Source organism: Falco punctatus, assembly GCF_963210335.1.
Source record: "Falco punctatus genome assembly, chromosome: 7".
NCBI lineage: Eukaryota > Metazoa > Chordata > Aves > Falconiformes > Falconidae > Falco > Falco punctatus.
Window position 1 is genome coordinate 67,020,063 of NC_137587.1, and position 18,110 is coordinate 67,038,172.

The window sequence follows — 18,110 nt, forward strand, 5'->3', positions numbered from 1 at the left end:
CCTAAGTGAGCAGCAAGATTTGACTATGCAGCTTAACCCTCCCCACCCTTTTGGTATTTACAGCAGCATTACTGCCTCATCTCTGTCTTTCAGAAACAGCGAGGTGATGGAGAACGTGGGTGAAAGCACTGTCTACTGCAGTGCAGACCTGGTTTACCTAGTGGGCCATGTTGCTAAAATACGGGAAGGCTGAGGATGCTCTGGGCAGTGGGTAGAGCACTGTACCTGCAGCTTTCCGAATGTGCAGCACGTAGCCGATGATCTCCTTGGTGTTCTGCAGAGGCTTTTTCCAAGACACCTGGATGGTGGTTGCAGAGACTGTCTCAGCCTTCACGCTCTGCGGAGGACCGGGCAGCCCATCTGCCCACAAGACTGTCAGGCGAGCGCTGGCTTGCGTGGAGCCGGCGCTGTTCTCAGCGATGCACTGGTAGATGGCTTCATCTGCCTGGTTGATCCCATAGATGGAGAGAGTGCTGCATGGGGACACGAGAGGGACAAGCATCTCACCGAGTGCTCTGTGGTGGGCATCCCTCCCCTCCAGCCATGCCATGCCCCCCCACATGTCTCTGTTTCCACAGAAAGTTTCCAGGAAGCTGTGGGCTGGTCCTTTTGGAGAAGGAAAAGCCCAGGAGGTGGATGCATCATTCCCCAGATCCCATGACTGGGCAGAGTATCTCTGTCTCAGCTTGTAGAGACTGCGGTTCAAGTACAGGCAGCTGGGGACACAGGGTGGGACGGGTAACGACAGGATCTGAAGCCCTGAATTCAGGAAGATCCCAGTCACACAACAGAGATAGCTTTGTGGCAAGTCCATCCATACACCCAAACCAGCTTTAACTGGCTTAGTTCCAGTACATGCCAGTGAGACCCATCAAGGCACTGCACACAGTTGCTAAGCCATGTCTAATCAAGCACAGCCAGAAAGCCCTCTGGTGATGCTCTAATTTCATTATAGCACATTAGAGCAGTCTTAGGGTAACATTGGGATTAGCCGACTTATCCAGCAGGGTTACAGCCTCAGCTCTTGCTTTTGCATTTTCAGAAACATGATCACCATGAGCCAAAAGCCAAAGCTTACAAGCAAGACGCAGGTTTTGTCTGCAAAACCTCTGAGCGCATTTTTGATGCTGGCACATCAAGGCTTGCTCACCCAGGGCAGCAACCAGAATGGTTCTTCCAACCTGCTCTTGGGGGCCTCCACATCAGGCTTAGATGCTATTTTCAGCCTCCAAGTTAAAGACAGGCACTGGCTACCCTGGTGGAAAACATCCCCAAAGGAGGGGGGAAAGCCAGCCATGTACCAGCTTCCCAAACGGCTGCATTCTTGAGCACAGTGCCCATCTCCACACCATCTCCGGCAGGGGTGTGTAGTGGCTTGATGGGCACAGGGACAACCAGACTCCTTGTACATGTGGCCACATGAACTGAAGGCCCTTTGTGCACTGCATGACCCTCCAGCAATGGTTATGTACAACCAGAGCAAGTTCAGGGCCAGTCTAAGGGTTACAATGCCCAGTATCTTTCAAACACCAGCAAATATTGACTCAGAAATAACTGTGTAACACCTTAGCTCTGTCTTGCCATTCAGCATGCAAAACAGCTTTTCCTTATAACATTTGTTCACAGACAGAGACCCATCCATGAAAGCTCTGCTCTCTCCAGGGCTTGCACCCTCCCTCAGAACCAAGCCAGGAACAACACGATTCAATTTGTGACTATCCAGCAGACACAAGGCCACATAAATAAATAACCAGTGTGTCTCCCTTCCAAAACATGGGGTGGGGAGTCTTACTACACTGTGCCCAGCTCCAAGTTGGAAATGGAAAGGCAGCCTTTGACATTAGAGATGTTTTTACCAGCCCTCAGGCAGCAGCTCAGGATATGATAAAATATGCTCACAACGCCCTTAGTGCTCGTAGGATGTTCTCACAAACAGGGCACCTTCGGGAAAATTTCAGAAATGAAAGTCCAGTAGGGGCCCAGACTGGACCACCTAAACCTGGTGACAGCTTTGACACCACTGTAAATAGCAGCGTAATTGTATTTGTTACTGCAAATTGTGGGGATTGACTAGTCCTATAGATAGGCTACAGGATATACCCCCCCAGCACTGGATAAAACACAACTCATCACTGCCTCCGCTTCCGTTTTACAGCATCACCTATATATGCCCCACTCTTGATTAACCCCTATTTGTGCATCTGTATCTCCAATTCTTCCCAGTTCATTTGAACTGTGTTTTGCTTCTGGCTTGGCGTGAACGTTGGGAGATCACGATGCCTTCAAGTTTCAGCATCATCTTGTTGGCTTACACCAAGGTTCACACAAGCTTTTTGGTTGCTGTTTTTCTGTATGAAATTACCTGAACCTAACCAAATCCACATCCGCTGCTTACTTTTAGGGAGAAATAAATTATTTTCTTCTCCTGTGGTGAATTCCAGGTGGACATGGGACTTGACTGCACATGAGTAAATCCCAAGCACCCCTGCTGATGTGAGGGGCATTTCACGGCTTTTGGGGAGTCATAATCAAAGCTGCCTTTTATGCAAATGAAAAATTGTACATGGAAAGTAGAAATGATAAATAACCTGCCACCACCTGCCTGTATGTCAGAACGAATGCTTCTTCTAATTGCAGCAAAATATTGGTCTTCCTATATTAAAATTTATTATTGCTGTTGATTTAACATTCATATTTCTGCCTTGCAAATTATCAGGGCCATGGTGAGTGAGCAAATGTTTAACAGTCATCTATTTATGTCCTGTGCCTTTGTTTCCTTGGAAACATTGTAAATGGAATATCAAATGTGATGGTTTCAGCTGATATGGTGATTTTAGAGAATCAGCCCTAAGCTCCTCTCATAGCCACGGGCTCAATGTATCTGATTAAATGGAAGGTGAAAGGCAGAGCAGGGAGGGGGGCACAAGGAGGAAGGACCCGATGTGTGGCTCAACTGTGTCAACAAGGGCTGATTCCTGTGAGGACAGATGGCAGAAGGCAGGATTACGCCATCTGAAAGCTGTACTTGCAGCTCTGCACAAAGCAGATGTGTGGAAGGAGCAGCAGCGCTTCCTTCTGCCCCATCAATGCCGGGATTATTTCCATGTGGCCACTGTGCATCTGGGCACCCAGGAGCAGCCAGGCCGGGCTGGCACACAAGTCGAGAGTGGCGTTAAGCTTCCCAAGCACAAAGCAGCCCAGCAACAATGAGGAGTATTTAGGCTCCACTGCCTCCAAGTGTATTTACTTGTTTTACATGGAGAGAAACATCTTTCTCCTGGGAGGACTGGGAGGTGAGCAAAGCTCCTCTTGTGCGACACAGATGACATGCTGGATGCCAGTGGTCCTGGAGCAGGACAGAACTTGGCTGCTGGGACCTGGAGCTGGGCAGTGTCTCAGCCTTCCCAGCTGCCTCTCTGCAGAGGCCCCAGGGTAGCTGGTAACACTGTCATGCACAGTTAAGTCAGAAGAAATAAATAAAATCAATTTCCTCAGAACGAACATGACAGGTAGCTGGAAACTTGCTTCAGGTTTTGAAAAGTTCATTTTCATTGAAATTTACAAGGCTGTGTTTTGATGTACCGTGCAATAAGAGCCTTGGCCATCCATTTCCCAGGGACCACATTACCTGGCATGATGCGCAGGCAACAGGGTCAATAACACAACTGGCTTTTTGGTTGTGCCTATAAACCTGCTAAAGGAGCAGAAACCAAGTGTGGAGAAGTTGACAGCAGAATGCCCGGCATCTAAACACCAGCTTCCTGAGAATAAGAGTTTTCTCTGTCTCTGTCAGTCCCTCTAACACCCACAGGCACAGCTCTAGAGGAGGCTGCTGAGCTCCCTGCAAGCCCCGGCGTGAGCACTGAAGCACATTGGTGACAGGAGGGCAGGAGCTGGCAGTGAGTAACATGAACTGCAGCATCATCCCAGTGGATACCTCTGCTGTGCATCCACTTTTGGCTTAACTAATGACAAATTCTTTCTGCTTTCACCCACCACATCACACCCTGGGATGCAGAGGATGCAGCATGGCAGGGGCAGTGCAGCTTTCCCAGGTTTTGCTGCTTTTTGCCTTTTTCTTTTTTTTTAAGGAAGCTCAAACAAAAGGAAAATATCTAGTTGCCCTGTGAAGAGGCACAGAGCGTCTCTGTGCATCAACCATCTGAAATATGCAGTGTCCTTTTATTTCTTCCCGTCAACAGGAAAAAAATCTGTCACTTTGGGACATCTGCTGTTGGAAAACTTTCCCGCGAGTGCCAGACTGGCAGCGCCGTGAGCACGTCAGACAAGGCGAGATGCCAGAAGGCTTTCTGCTGGTCACCAAAGCCGCTCAGCGAGCCGAGGGCTCCATCACATCTCTGCACAATGCCCTGACAGGCATTGATGGAAGTGGGGAGAGGAGCCACTGCAGATTCACACCCGGCTGAGCTGAAGCAAGAAGCCTCCGCTGCTCGAAAGCCATGGTATTCCCAAGCTGTCTTCCCAGTTCATAGGCAATCAGGATGACTGATCAGGCTCGGGTCAGGGGTCTGGGCCAGTGACCGGAGATAGGCTTTCCAAAGGCTCCTCTGAAAAAGTCTGAGAACTGAAGGAAGCCTCTTCATCGATTCAACAGCACAAAGAAGAGGGGCCCATCTGGAAGGATATCAGCATGCGCGCGCACACAGGCGCACAAAAGAGGGAGTGTGATGAAATTAATGCAGAGAGCAGGCTGTGGCTAGCGGGGAGAGCATTTTAAGTGCTGGCAGCTACAGAAAGCCACCAGCACTGCATTCAGATGCCCCGTCCCCGTGCCCTGCTCTGCCTCCATTTGTTATGGGTCGTCTTGTGCCACGCTCTGTCAAATGAACCGCTCCTGGGCTGCTGGCAGGTGCTGTGCTGGAAAGGAGCATTTTTCCCTCCAGTGCTGGTTGTTGGCGGCTTTACAGAAATGCCCTGTTTTTTGCAGGAGGTTGGCTCATGCAGGCTGAGAATAAGGTGCAAAGCTTGAAAAGTGATACTCAACAGCCCAGAGCGACAGTGCGTATCATCCCCAGCCCTCTATAAGTGTGTTCTTACACCTCCAAAAATTAAATATCATGCAGGGCTTCCTAGGTGACATTGCGTCATGCTATGCAGGAGAAGGAACCCTTTCCATACAAACCGGTTTATATTTAACAGGTACTGAAGCCCACTGTCCAGGATCCCACCTTGACTCTGTGCTTACAGACCCAGGAGCGGTTTCTGGAGGGATGCTGCTCGTCCCAGCAGGGTGCACCATGCAGTAGGGAACCAGCTCATCCTCCCTGCTGGTGCCAGATGAAAGGGCTGGCAGACTCTCAGCCTGCAAAGCTGTTTAGAGATGTTGCTCCTTCTCATATCCCTGGGAGAGGATAGAGTCTGGCAGGACAGGGATTTGGCTGTACAGTGTGTTTTCTGCAAATGCGATGATGTAAACAGCATCACATTTGCTACAGGAGGCACAGCAGTGGCACTGTTTCATCCTGAAATGCTGATCCTTCTTTGCTGGCTTCATGACACCTGGGTTTGCACTGTCTTGACATGACATGTACTGAGCTCTTCTGGGAACTGGCCACTGCTCAGGCACCACATTGGGGACAAACGGTGGTTGGCTCAGCTCCACAATCCAACCGAACACCGAAGTCTGTAGCTGGGTCCCTTGCTTCAGCTCTGGTCCACATCAGAGGTGGTCTGAGTCTTCCCAGGTGAGGAAGGTGGAGCTGTGTCCTCCCATCCCTGCAGAGCTGGGAAGCGCACCCTGGCACAGGCAGGAGACAACAGCCAGAGCTGGCTGCTCCTTATTATGTGATCTGGTGAACACTTCGGCTGCCACTCAATCTGTTTGCACAAGCCAGAAAGTGCAATCGCAGACTTAACTGAATCCTGTCCCAGGGATGAGAAGAAAAGTCTTTACATCTGCAGGACCACAGAGAAGCACAAAACATCTCAGGAAAAGCTGCTGGAAGGGAAGGCAGATGAAATAGATAGTCCTACGTATGTTGGTAGGACTGCTAATGCAGATAGCTGGGAGAGCTATGTGCTGATCAATGGAAAGTCCCCCAAACCTTCTTCCCAACAAGCGGCATGGGCGTTGGAGAGGAAAAAGACCCAGCCTAATCCGTGGGAGGCTGATTTCAGGCTGCCCCACAATGGGCTTAGTCCTGCCTTGAAGGCTCCTTTGTAAGGACCATTCTCTGCAGATGTATTTTGCTGTATGCAACAGCCTGAGGAAACACTTCAAACCCCAAATTGGTGATGCACTTCAAGAGCAGCTCAGTGGAGCAACAGAGAGAAAAACTACACAGGCAACTTGGTAGCATAATAATTGCAGCCACGTGAGAAGGAGAGACTGATGCCTGTTTCCATCAGCTGCTCTTGGGCTGCTGTAGATCTCTTTCATGGGATATGTCTGTGTGATCCCAGTACAGGATCCCTGCTTGGTGCAGGGAAGGCGGGATCACGCTGATGCTCCACTTCTTAGTGAGGTTTTTGGTGCTCATGCAGAGACTCTCCTTGCAAAGGCCATTTCCACGTGTCTTCCAAACAAAGTCAAACCCATAAATTATTCTTAAATCAGGAGCAGCTGGTTCACATCCCAGTCCTCCATGTACTTATTTGTCATGCTTCTGGGAACCGAAATATGATTTGCTCTATGGTACCCTTCCCATAATCACCAACAGTCTTCAAACTTACTCCATAAATTATCGGCAGGCTTGTCTGTTCTCCCTTAAGGTGTCCAAATCCCTACAAATTCAAAATTTTGGGTGTGTGCACCATGAAGGGAGGTACAAACCCATCTGCTTCTCTTTGCACTGAGCTAACGTGGGTTTTATAGAAAAAAACCACCTTGGGAATGACAGGCTCTAGGTTCCCTGGGTTTGGTACCAAAAGGGCTGTCTAGTCCCAAGTGCTTGGATGTTTGTGCTTGAATATCTCTCTCTGTATCTGCACTAGGATTAAGCAGCATGAAAAGTGCAAGAAAAACAAAGTTGTCTTGAAGTTTGTTTATATATGGAGGAATATTCTTCCCGACAAACCTCGAACATTCACAGCCCTTGAAGTGAGTCATTCCCAGAGCACTAAAACAAGTGCAAACTAGTGAGGAAGAATTTTAAAAGGAGATAGTTCATAAGCAAAGGTCACTGAGGAGAGCAAATGCCACCTGAGGCCAGGTTCTAACGAAGACTTTTTCCCATGGAAAAAACAAAGTCCCTTAATTACCATTTTGTAAATAAAATCTTCTTGGAAAATCAATATTTAGAGCCTGCCTTCTCTGAAGATATTGGCCTTTGTTCCTTGCTATTACAGCAATATAAACCCCACAGTGTGATATACTTCTAGGCTGAAAATTACCCCCCTGAACCTGATTGGGTCAAAGGAAGAAAAGCAATAAACCTTTCAGAGCAGTAATTTGGGTACTATTTCATGCTTCCTTGTAAATTTTGAAGCAGTACCCTAGAAAGCAAGATTTTACACAAGCCCAGGATTACCTCAGTAACCGCCCCTTCCTCCTGCAGCGATACACTCGTTTTCGGGCTGGGCTGGTGATGCTGAGTGGGAATTTTGCTGGAAATGCCCATTACACCTCTCATGCTCAATCCATATCATACCAGGAACAATATGGGCAAAATGGCATCTCTGTTCAACAAGAGAGGGACAGACCCTGTGGCTGCTGGACACTGGAACAGGTTCACCAAAGTCAAAAAGGCTCCATCAGCCTCTCCATCTGACAGCACGGTTCAGTACAGCATCACCCTGACAGCTATCAGCTCCATCCCCAACCCATGGCAAGGCAGCCCCATCGTCAGCTCCTTCAGTGATTTTTATTCACAGCTTTTAATGGAAAACCCCACAATTCCCTACGCCTGAGCCTTCATGCATTTTTCATTAACAATTATCCGCTATCCCAGAACTGCTTTTGATTTTTGCTAATCATCGATTGGGTATTTTGTTCCCACACAGCTGGCATTTTCAAAACATAACAACCACCTCTGGAGAGGGCACAGCAGAAGGCTGATCTTTAATTGCTAATGTGCCCAGAAACCGTCAACACATCAGGTGACGAGAATTCACATCTGAGGGACCACAAGGGAAGAGACGTTTATCGGTCACAGCCTGTGAGGCTTATTTTACTGTGCTGAAAGGCTGGAAGTTGCTTAGCAAGTGACTGATGTCATACCAGCAGCCATATCCAATCTGCAGTGAATCCAGTCCTGAAGCTGCTGTCCCATCTCTACGATGATGGACTCTGAAGTCCTCTGATCTGGAGGGTTTGCTCTCCTTGGGTTGGCAGATACTGCATACAAGAGACAGCGTGGGGTGACATAGATGCCAAAGGGCCCTTGACAACTTTGAGAAGCAATAGTTTGATGCACAGATCTTCCTATCACCTGTGGGTTTGTGCAGACCCACTACTGCCCACCGTAGTGGTGCCTCAAGCTTGCAGGAGCAGAGCCGCATCTCAAACACACTATGTTCTGCAGGTCTGGACCTCACTTCTAGCTGTGTTTGTTTACCAGAATGAAGTTGCTCATAATGATGCATTTTGCAATCAATTAGCACATGATATGATTTGGGATGATTCACTCTTTTTTTCTAAAAATCCCTTTGGGGGCATTCAGACCTTTATTGCCATATTAAGCAGAGTTTTAATCCAAATGAATTTTCTAGGAAACCATGTAATCTAATTAAAAAGCTCATAGTACAGTTTAGTAGCTTCATTACTAGTAGATTCAAGATCCATCTTTACACGGACAAATATTTTCCAAGTGCAATAGACTGATAAATCCAGGGCATAATCACAAACTGATTCTGCCTGGAACTAAGTGGGTTACAGCACTTAGTCATGCCCATGAGAATGAAACAAAGGACAACTTGAAAAAGCTCAGAAAAAACCCCACCCGTTGATCTGTTTCTTCCAATTTGTGGAGCACCCAGCCCTGCTCTATCAGCGAGGGCATTTTTCAGACTGACAGCTTTGGAAACCACAAGGCATGGCCACTTGCCTGAAGCTGGGGGTCAGAGTAGACCAAGACTAGTGCGAAAAGAAGCCAAAAGTTCAACATTGTTGACTATGATGGCCTTAGGGCTCAGCTTTACAAGCGTGTTACTATAGCTTGAGAAGATGCCACGTGTCAGCTGAGCCCCCATAACTGGCTGAGCTCCCTCAGCCAGTGCCAGATGCAATGTAATCTGATCATTTAGCTCACGGTGGAAAAAGACTGAAGCTAAATTGCATTAAATTATTCCCATAAGAAAACGATTACAGCGATGTTCACCAAGTTGCGGTTCACATGCACGTGTAGCACACCTCAAGGCACAGGGACCTGGCAAGGAGACGTGACCATAACCAAAGACTTTTCTCAAACGGTGACAAGGAATGATTTCACAGGCAAGACATTTGGGCAAGAGGCAGAGCTGGATGCAGTATGAGGTTTGTCATGGATTTAATGACTGCTTGTAAAGTCTTCGGTCACTTCTGACTCCACTTCCTGGTCAATAAAAGGGGATGCACTAATTTCCCTTCTCTCATTTCTGCTCTGTTCATACTGTAAGGGCAGACATTCCTCAGAAACCCATGCAATGAACTAGAAGACCAGGAGCCTGGACTGAGTGGCATCTGTATGAGCACACACAACGTTCCCTGAAGCTCTAATAACTTCCAGCTCAGAGAAAACTTCCACTGACTCCACGATTTTTTTACAATTCACATCTTATCCTTCTTGCAACACACATCCTTCCATCCTTCATATCGAAAAGCTTTAAAAAAGCCTCAAACATGAAAACAAAAAGCCATATTATTATAGAAACTTAGAAAAATAAACCCACTCTTCTCCCCTGAGGAACAAGCCATGGTGCCTGCACAGCACTTCCCAACAGTCTAAACGGATGGTCTGGACCCTCCAGCAAGGCTGGGTAGTTGCATTCATGAGACACATTTGTTAATACAGACAGCAGCTGTATGACATCATAGAGCACAAATCTCTACCAATAACTGAGGTTTACAACACAGGTACTATTATTTTTCAGTATATTGTTCCATGCTATTTCCATAGAAACTATGTCATCAACTTGTAATTTTCACACTAAGTGCATCCCACCATATCATTTCCTCAGTGCAAACATTCCTATCCACATGAAAATGCAGTCATTTAGTACTCAGAGAAAACACTCTTCCCTTGTGAGATAAAAGGCTGAAGTTTAGTAGAAGTCAGCTTCCACACAAATACTATTTCAAATGTATTTGCATTTGCACACCCAGGCAGGTCAATGTTCGGGGGTGAAAGCATGACTCCTCCACTGCGGAGTGAGTGTGGCCCCTGCCAGCCAAATGACAAAATTTGGTCCTTCCAGAAACACCCAGATGATGATCAGGACAAAAAAGAAACCTTTGCTGGGTTCCTGCATCATCAGTCAAAGTCTAATGGTGATGTCCTGGTACAATAAAGCAGTAAGTGCTAAAATGTAAGCCTACAAAGTGCAGCTAGTAGGACCAGAGCAGTGTTTTAATATATCAAAGCCCAAGTTGAATCCACAGATCTGCTTCTGAACATCACTACCTTCACATTAGCTCTTTGCTAATGCAGAAAGAAAGCCAACATCTCTCCCACCCCTCCTTCCCACTGGAGTCCAGATAGTTCAAAACAGTGGCCTTTAATTCAGCCTCTCTCAAAAGCAGGGTCAGGGAGCACTTAATCGCTGCGAGGGATGTGTGACAGCAACCCACCTCAGCTGCTGAAGCCAAGCTGGCTCTAAAGCACTCCTTTTCAAGGCGTTCAGGCAGCATGCAGTCTCTCTGGATCACTCATACCCATCTTGGCTCTGAGCATGTCAGCCATTGCCCAGTACAACAGGGCTATGGCAAAAGCAGGGCTTGCGCAACTCACCAGGACGCGCTGCACACCCCACTGCTCTCTGCCAGCCTTCACCGACTGGTCCAAAATTAACTACCATGCACACACCTGCCTCAAATACACTGTCCAACAAAAGCTGAAGCCTGTGTGAGCTAACTTGCTCTTTGCCCAAGAATTACACCTGCGGGGACAGCTATCCCTGGACCATCAGGCAGGCAATGTCAGTCCTCCATGTGTGGTAACTCCAGACTGATGCTGGGGACTGGCACAACCCAGCCGTGTGACCCACAGTACCCTCCACCCCGCACTGCAGTGCCAGTGGCCAGCCCACGAGGACTTACCTGTTGTTATTCTTCAGTTTAATGTGGTCGCTGGTCTCCAGGATCTGCCCATTCCTCAGCCAAGTGATCTGTGGTGGGGGTTCCCCTTGGGCCACGCACGTGAAGATGGCAGTAGTCCCCACGGGCCTGGAAATGGACTGGGGATGCTGCACAAACTCTGCGGGGGCTGCAAGGAGGAAGAAGAAGGAGTGTAAGAAAAGTCATGATGATCCCCACTTTATCCTGGTACAAAGAGCAGCCCTGTAGCCTGGGCTTCAATAAGCCTCGTCTGTCTGGGAATATGGGATACTTAGCCAACCCACAGCACAGGCTGCAGGTAACTATGGTCTGGATGGTGCGTCTAATCAACGCAATGTTGCAATTTAGTTGCCCATCCTGGCAGTCATGGCTTCATAGAAGGCACCTGAAGGTCAGCTCAGTATGGAGAGCTGAGGAGAGTCCTGCAGGGTTCAGGCAAAGAGCATCAACGTCTAAGCCCCCTCACCTCTCCCCGTTCTCCCACTGAAAGCAGCCCCAATGCTGCAAAATAATCCATATCTGACAAAGGTTATTTAAAAATACATTCTGCCTGTTAGGGGAACAGGCTGGAAGGTTGGCAGTCACGGGCCATTTGCACACACCTAAAATGGAAAGCGTGCGTAACCCTTCTTAGTGCGTGGCACCATGCAGGGCCATCACTTCAGCAGAAACAAGCCCTCTGCTATGGAGGCTTGCAAAAACCAGCACATATTGACAGTATGAAGAGTGGGGAGGAAGGAAGGCTGCCACTACATGCGGCAATTATAGTATTTGTGGTTGGGGAGATCTGCTGTTTCATCAATGGCAGAATGACAGCAATGCCCCGTCTTTGCCCAGAGGGCCCGTACAGCATTAGCAAAATGCTTGCAAATGGAAAGAAATGCATGGATGTGCATAGAGCAATCTGGCTGTTCTTTCCCCAGTAAGTATCAGATTTGCTGCAGACTCTCCTGGTAGCAATAGACTGGGGAGCCTTTTTTAACCCCAGATCTGCAGCCTGGGACCCTTGGGATCCTGCCAAGCTTGGCAGAGGACTCCACCATGTCTGTAACTGCTCCTCACCTTGTAACCAAGTGTTTTCACCTTTAACATTTTAAAATGGAAAGTGATTTCCCCCTTTCCAGCATCTCAGAATAGATTTAAAATCGTTTATCAGAATAAACCAGTCTATCAGCCTACAGAAAGCAGGGCTTGAAAGACACTGCCAAGTAGGTGAGTTTATTCAAGCAGTTATGCTTCAAAAGACAAAGTGATAAATATATTCCACATTGCTGTTGAAACCAAAAATCAGGTGGAACTGGCAGCAGCCACAATGAAGACAAATAGATAAGAGGCATGGGGTAATGAATTTAGTGACTAGCATCACATAATGGATGGCTAGTGTTTAATTTTTCCAACAAAAGCAAGATTATCCAGGGAGACACACTCAGTGCCACTTGCTGGCATTTTCCAAGCATGAAGTTGGTGGGCTCTGCCACCAGCAGAGGTGCAGGGATGGGAGAAGGGAGCAAACTGGTCCAGCAAAATGTGTTGAGGGGTGGCCAGGCTGCAGGCTGGAGCAGCTATGCAAGAGCCAAGCCCTGTGGTTCACGGCCAAAAAACCCCTTGTGGTTTGCTGCATCTTTATCACCATAAAGCTCTTCCCCAGCTGCGTGCACACAAGGGAAGAGTATTGCTACTGCTGCAACAAGGACAAACTGCAGCAAAAGGTGCTTGTGTGTAAGAGCAAAGGCAGGCATGTTGTAGGTCCTACAAGCAGAAAGACACAGAAATTCATGGAAGAGCCCATCTACCTCAAAGGAGCCCCCTCTTTCATTTTTAATAATCAAAGGGAAGCGGAGCATGGCAGGTCTGTCTTATGTTAGCGGTGGGGGGTGTCCGCTGGCAGAGTTTATTGTCAGGCCACTTCTGTCAGCACTGAGGTCTCCTAATGAACCTGATCTTAGCAACCTAATGGGCACATATTTCCAGAACCTCCTGCTAAACTTCCCCACGTGCCAATCGATCCCTTGTCCTGTTATTTCCCTCCTACATTTTCCCTGCTGTAGACTTAGAAATTAAAACAAAATGCAGGATGGGTTCAATAAAAGTTGGAAGCATGGATAAACAGGGGGAAAACCCCTCTTCCCTGCACTGAATAGTCCTTTGTGGCATACAGTGAGAGCATTAGAGACTTGATTTTCAAGACTTCCTTAACCTCCCGCCCCCTGCTTTGTGCTGGCGCAGTTTTGCAGGAGCAATTATTTTGCAAGTGGCTGTGCACCTCCCTGCTTTCATCTGGGCTCACAAGTTGCACCCGCAATACTCGCAGGTGCAAACCCACGATGCCAAGGAAGGGCACAGCCATCTTCCAGCGCCTCGCTGCAGCTTCATTAAAGACCCTGCTTCTTGGCTCTTTGCCTCTGGCTCCCCCCCTGCCTCACGAAATTTCAAGCCCGCTGTTTGTTCCAGCAGAAACAAAGTTTAAATATGGAATGAAGCATCCGGCGTAACCCTTCTGGAATCGCTGGCTCTCCTTATCCTCCCTTATTAGCCCGTGTCAAGAGGGAGTAATTGGAGCGGTGTCGCGTGTGACTCGGGGGTAACGAACATGCAGCTGCGGCTGCTGGCTTAGCGCCAGTGATGCTATTTAGGACCACGGCCCCTCGGGTTCCTGCTCCCCTCTGCTGTCCCTCCTCTTTGCTGTCTCACTAAACAACCAGACCAAAACCCCAGCACCTGTTTAACTTGCTTAAACTGTCTAGGGAGCAGCTACTCTGTCAAACGGCTCCCACCTCCACTGTGCTGAGATGTCCCTGCTTCGTGGCATCCCTTGCTGCAAGGCATGGGATGCTCCTCTGCCAGTCCTGTTCCTCCTGGCTTTCTCTGGGCATTACTCTGTCCTGTTCAGGTCTCACCCTACTCCTTTTGGTGCAGAAAGAGCAGCAGTATGGAGCTGTAGTGTCAAAGGGGCCCAGGCTGCAGTGGTAACCCATCAAGTTAAAAGGTTCCTTGACCCCACCACCAGTTTCTGACAGCATCAGAAAAAAACCCATGGTCTGGGTGCCACCAGGATCTTAACACAGGGATGGACACTGCCGCAAGGAGATGCCCCTCTGCTACCCTGGACCATCCCAGTGTTTGTACCAGTGTCTCCAGGCAGAGTGTCCTGAGGCAGCTGCTGGTGCGTGGTCTCGGGGCGAATACCTCCTTTCCTGGACAGAAGAATGCCTGCTCTCCTCCTCCCAGGTCCTCTCCCTGCCCTTTCAAATTGATTTTGACAGAACTGAGTTTGCTACCTCTGGCCTTGGGTTAGTGGGAAAGGAACAGAAGCAAAGTCCTGCCTTCTGTCAAACCTTGCCTTCAGCCAAGACCTGCCTGCTGCCAGCCCTCCACCCGCCTCATCGCTCATAATTAATAGAGCATCTTGTCAGTGCTCATCTCACCCTGCACAGAAGCACGGTGGCCTGAACACCTCTCCCCTTCCGTACTACATGCCAAAAGGCCATCCCAGGTGGCAAGAGGAAGCACTTTTCAGCCCTCCATGAAGATCTTAACAAAGATATTAATGAAGATCATTGTTAAGAGCAGAGGATTCAAACCTGGCAAGGAGGAGCAGGCAGGATCCATCTCTGGCTTGTGGAGTATGAAGAAACCAGAGCATTGATTATTCAGGACTTAATGGGAGGGAGGGGATCATGCAGTTTTAATGAATATTTAAAGGCGTGACATTGGTATCAAAAAGCAGTAATGCTTAATACCACCCCCAGCATCTTTAATGAAGTGCTTCAATAGCTTTTACTGTGCTCAACAGACTGCGATAGCATGAAGATGCACTGTACAGCAGGTTGTAACGGCAGACCTGGAAGGGCTTCATCCTTTTAGGGACATCTCATCTCAGCAGTGGCCAACCCCCAGTGTGCTCCCCAAGATGACAGGGAGCTTTGATGCCCTTGCCATGCGTTTGCAGCATGGTGCCTACTGCATCACCTGAGCTCACTGAGGAGGGCTGTCCTAGGGAGCGGGGAGCACCGAGAGCCGATGCACCGGTGCCAGATGAATCCTTGCTCCTTGCCCCTCAGTATGAAGCCGTCATTAATTCTCAAGTAGCCAGAGTGGCAGGATGAGGGAGGGAGGCTGGGGTGAAGAGAAGGAAGAATAACATGGAAACAAGAAAAACTCATAAATTAGGCTACTGGAACATACAATAAGGGTATAAAGGAGAAGACAGGTCAATGGGGAAGTCAGTTAAGCACAGCATCAGATGACAAGAGATTTAAGATGAAGAATTGCTGCCAACTTGGCTTCTCTCTACTGACTACAGAGGATGCCCAGATGCTTATGTAAGTAACTGAAATAGTTAAGTTGTCGAGCCGGTGGGATCGATCGCTAGGGCTAAAGATGGAACCCATGACTTCGTCCCCTGGGAAACAGGCAGAGACCGCCCCAGAGGCTGTCATGGAGGCTGTTCATCAGCCCTCAGTGGGTATCACAAACTTCTTGTCCTGGTGAGATGCAGGCTGGAGCTCCGCAGCAGTGGGACGTGTTCCCACATCACCTACTAGTGTGCTCCTGCGAGGATGCTCTGGAGGGGCACACTGACCCATGCAGTACATACTGAAGCTAGTTTTGGAGCATGAATTTAGGGCTAAATTCAAGGACAAACCAAGTACCACAGAGCTGAGCCTAAAACACAGCAGCTGCAATACATCTGCTGCTGAATTCAACCCCACAGCCAAGGTCTGCAATGCCAGCAAGCAAGAACGATGGAAGACACATCAGGAAGCGCAGTGGTGGCCGGACCTGGTGGACCGAGGAGCACTGCCTGGTTCTGCCAGCAAAAAGCAAGGCGAACAAGGCATTCATTGTCAGCAGAGCCTTCAAAAACGTGTCCTTAAGATGGGCACTCATTTATGAGATGGGATCTCATTTTTCTGCATAGCTTTCAGGAGGAAATGAAGCGTGGAGTGGAGAACACTGGTGACCATCTGGCCATTCACAGCCCATCAGTTTGTTATGACACCAAACACATAATAACGCACAAAAGATTGCACAGGAGGTAGAGAGAAAGCGCTTTGATATATATTTTTTTCCTTGCCACTGAAGCCTGCTCTTCCTTTGCACCACACGCACACACACTCTCTGTTTCAGCCAGCGATGCATTCGGCCCTTCGACAAGTCGCCCCGTGAGACTTTCATTTGCAGCGCAGCACAAAGCAATATTCAAATAGCTGTGCTGGGATCTGAAGAGAAAATGGAAACTTTCTTGTGTGAGAACCTTACAAAAGAGATCAAAGGAGCCTAAATGGCCAGGGGAGGGCAGGGAGGGAGGGAGCGGGGGATCGACGCCTTCTCCTCTGAAGGGAGGAGGAATTCCCAGGAAGATAATAAGATGGCATTAGATGATCTGAAGGAGAGCCTACAATAGGAAAGGACATTACTGCCAGAGCAGGAGCAGAGCCCTGTGCCAGGACACCTCTGCCCACGCAGCTGCTGCGGTGGGGGTGAGGACCACTGCTGGCAGCAGGAGGAAGGATGTGGTCTCAGCCCCAGCCTCTTGCTAAGTCCCTGCCTTACAACAGGAAACACCACCCTTTCTCCCCCAGTTTCCCACCTATAAAACATGCCTCCTTCAAAAGACATGGGGCAAGTTAATTTGTGCCTCCAGGCACTTCAAGGGTCCCTGCATAAAGGCAGCAAGTACCTGGCCCGGCGTGCTTTGAGGATGCTGTATTGTCCTAACCCTGTGCTAACTTCCTCTCCAACCAGGCTTTTGATAGCCCGCTCTTTGCTTTTATTCTCTTTACGGATGTAATTTGCATCGCTGACATCCTGACAAAGATAAAACCCACAGTCTCCCATGTCAGTCATTATTGCTGTTTTCTTCCCAGACAAACCTGAACAGCAATCATTTGTACCTCTCAGCTGGAAAATTCAGGCAAAATGAGATTCAGAGGAAGGAAAAGCTGCTTCCAGAGGGAGGGTGAGCAAACCTGGGATCAGCCCAGCTGCCTGGCCATGGTCTGCCATTAGCTTTCCTGGGGAATGACAGCCCCCTGAAAAACATGAAGCATTTTATGGATGGGCAACACAGGCTGGGGGCCTGGACACTGCAGCTTATGTCTAAGGGCTATACCAAGGACACACTGGCCACACTTCTCCAAACCACTGCCAGTTTCTCTGTTAATGCTGAACATAGGAGCATGCCTCTTCCACAGCAAGGCTGGACTCCAATGGCCCTGTGATTACATTTTAGGGATAAATCCTCATCTTGGTTCCCTGGGTGAAAATCCACAGTAATTCTACCCCAGATGAACTTCAGCACTAGACCAGCTGCTAAGGAGCTGATGTTCAAATCTCCAAAGAGACTAAAACCCGCCAATCTGTAGCAATGACAAGTTGTGCTACTTTCCCCCCTCTTGTCCAGTTGCTAACAGGAGCAGTCAACAGTATTCAGTAGCTGTGTTTTTACAACCTCATAGGTTTTCCAAGTCACTTCTTTTGGCTCTGCCTGCCTGCCTCCTGGACTCCAGCTTGGCATTTGGGTTTAGTAGACTTCTGCTACATGTACCATGTGCAGAGCTGTCCTGCAGCAGCTCTAAAAGGTTTGTATCAGAACAGTGAAGTTGTTCTTAATGCCTGGGCTGGTGTTTCTTAATAGGGAGACTCATAGGTATGCCCAGCCCCAGCCAGCTGGCAAAGCCCCCTTGTTGCATTGCTCACCCAGAAATCCAACAGCAAAAGAAACAGTGAGTTTTCACCTCCTCTCGTATCTGATCAGCCCCTGGGACTCAGGAGGCATGAGCAGCCCTGTATAAGCACCCTTTCTATATTGTTCCTCGCTGCTCCCAAGGCAAAGGGGAAAAAGGATGCCAGCACCCAGGGACCAACGGCTGCTGCACAAGCAGTGCCACGCTAG

General features: G+C 48.6%; 1 protein-coding gene across 1 annotated transcript in view; it reads right to left on the bottom strand.

Moving 5' to 3' along the window:
• Positions 1–18,110, bottom strand: part of IGDCC3 (immunoglobulin superfamily DCC subclass member 3) — a 112,651-nt gene that overhangs the window by 12,528 nt on the left and 82,013 nt on the right. The window contains exons 8-9 of the mRNA XM_080396891.1: positions 11,195–11,360; positions 226–473 (exon numbers count right to left, since the gene is read on the bottom strand). Of these exons, the coding sequence (XP_080253017.1) occupies positions 226–473; positions 11,195–11,360 (414 nt within the window). The remainder of the gene's footprint in view (positions 1–225; positions 474–11,194; positions 11,361–18,110) is intronic.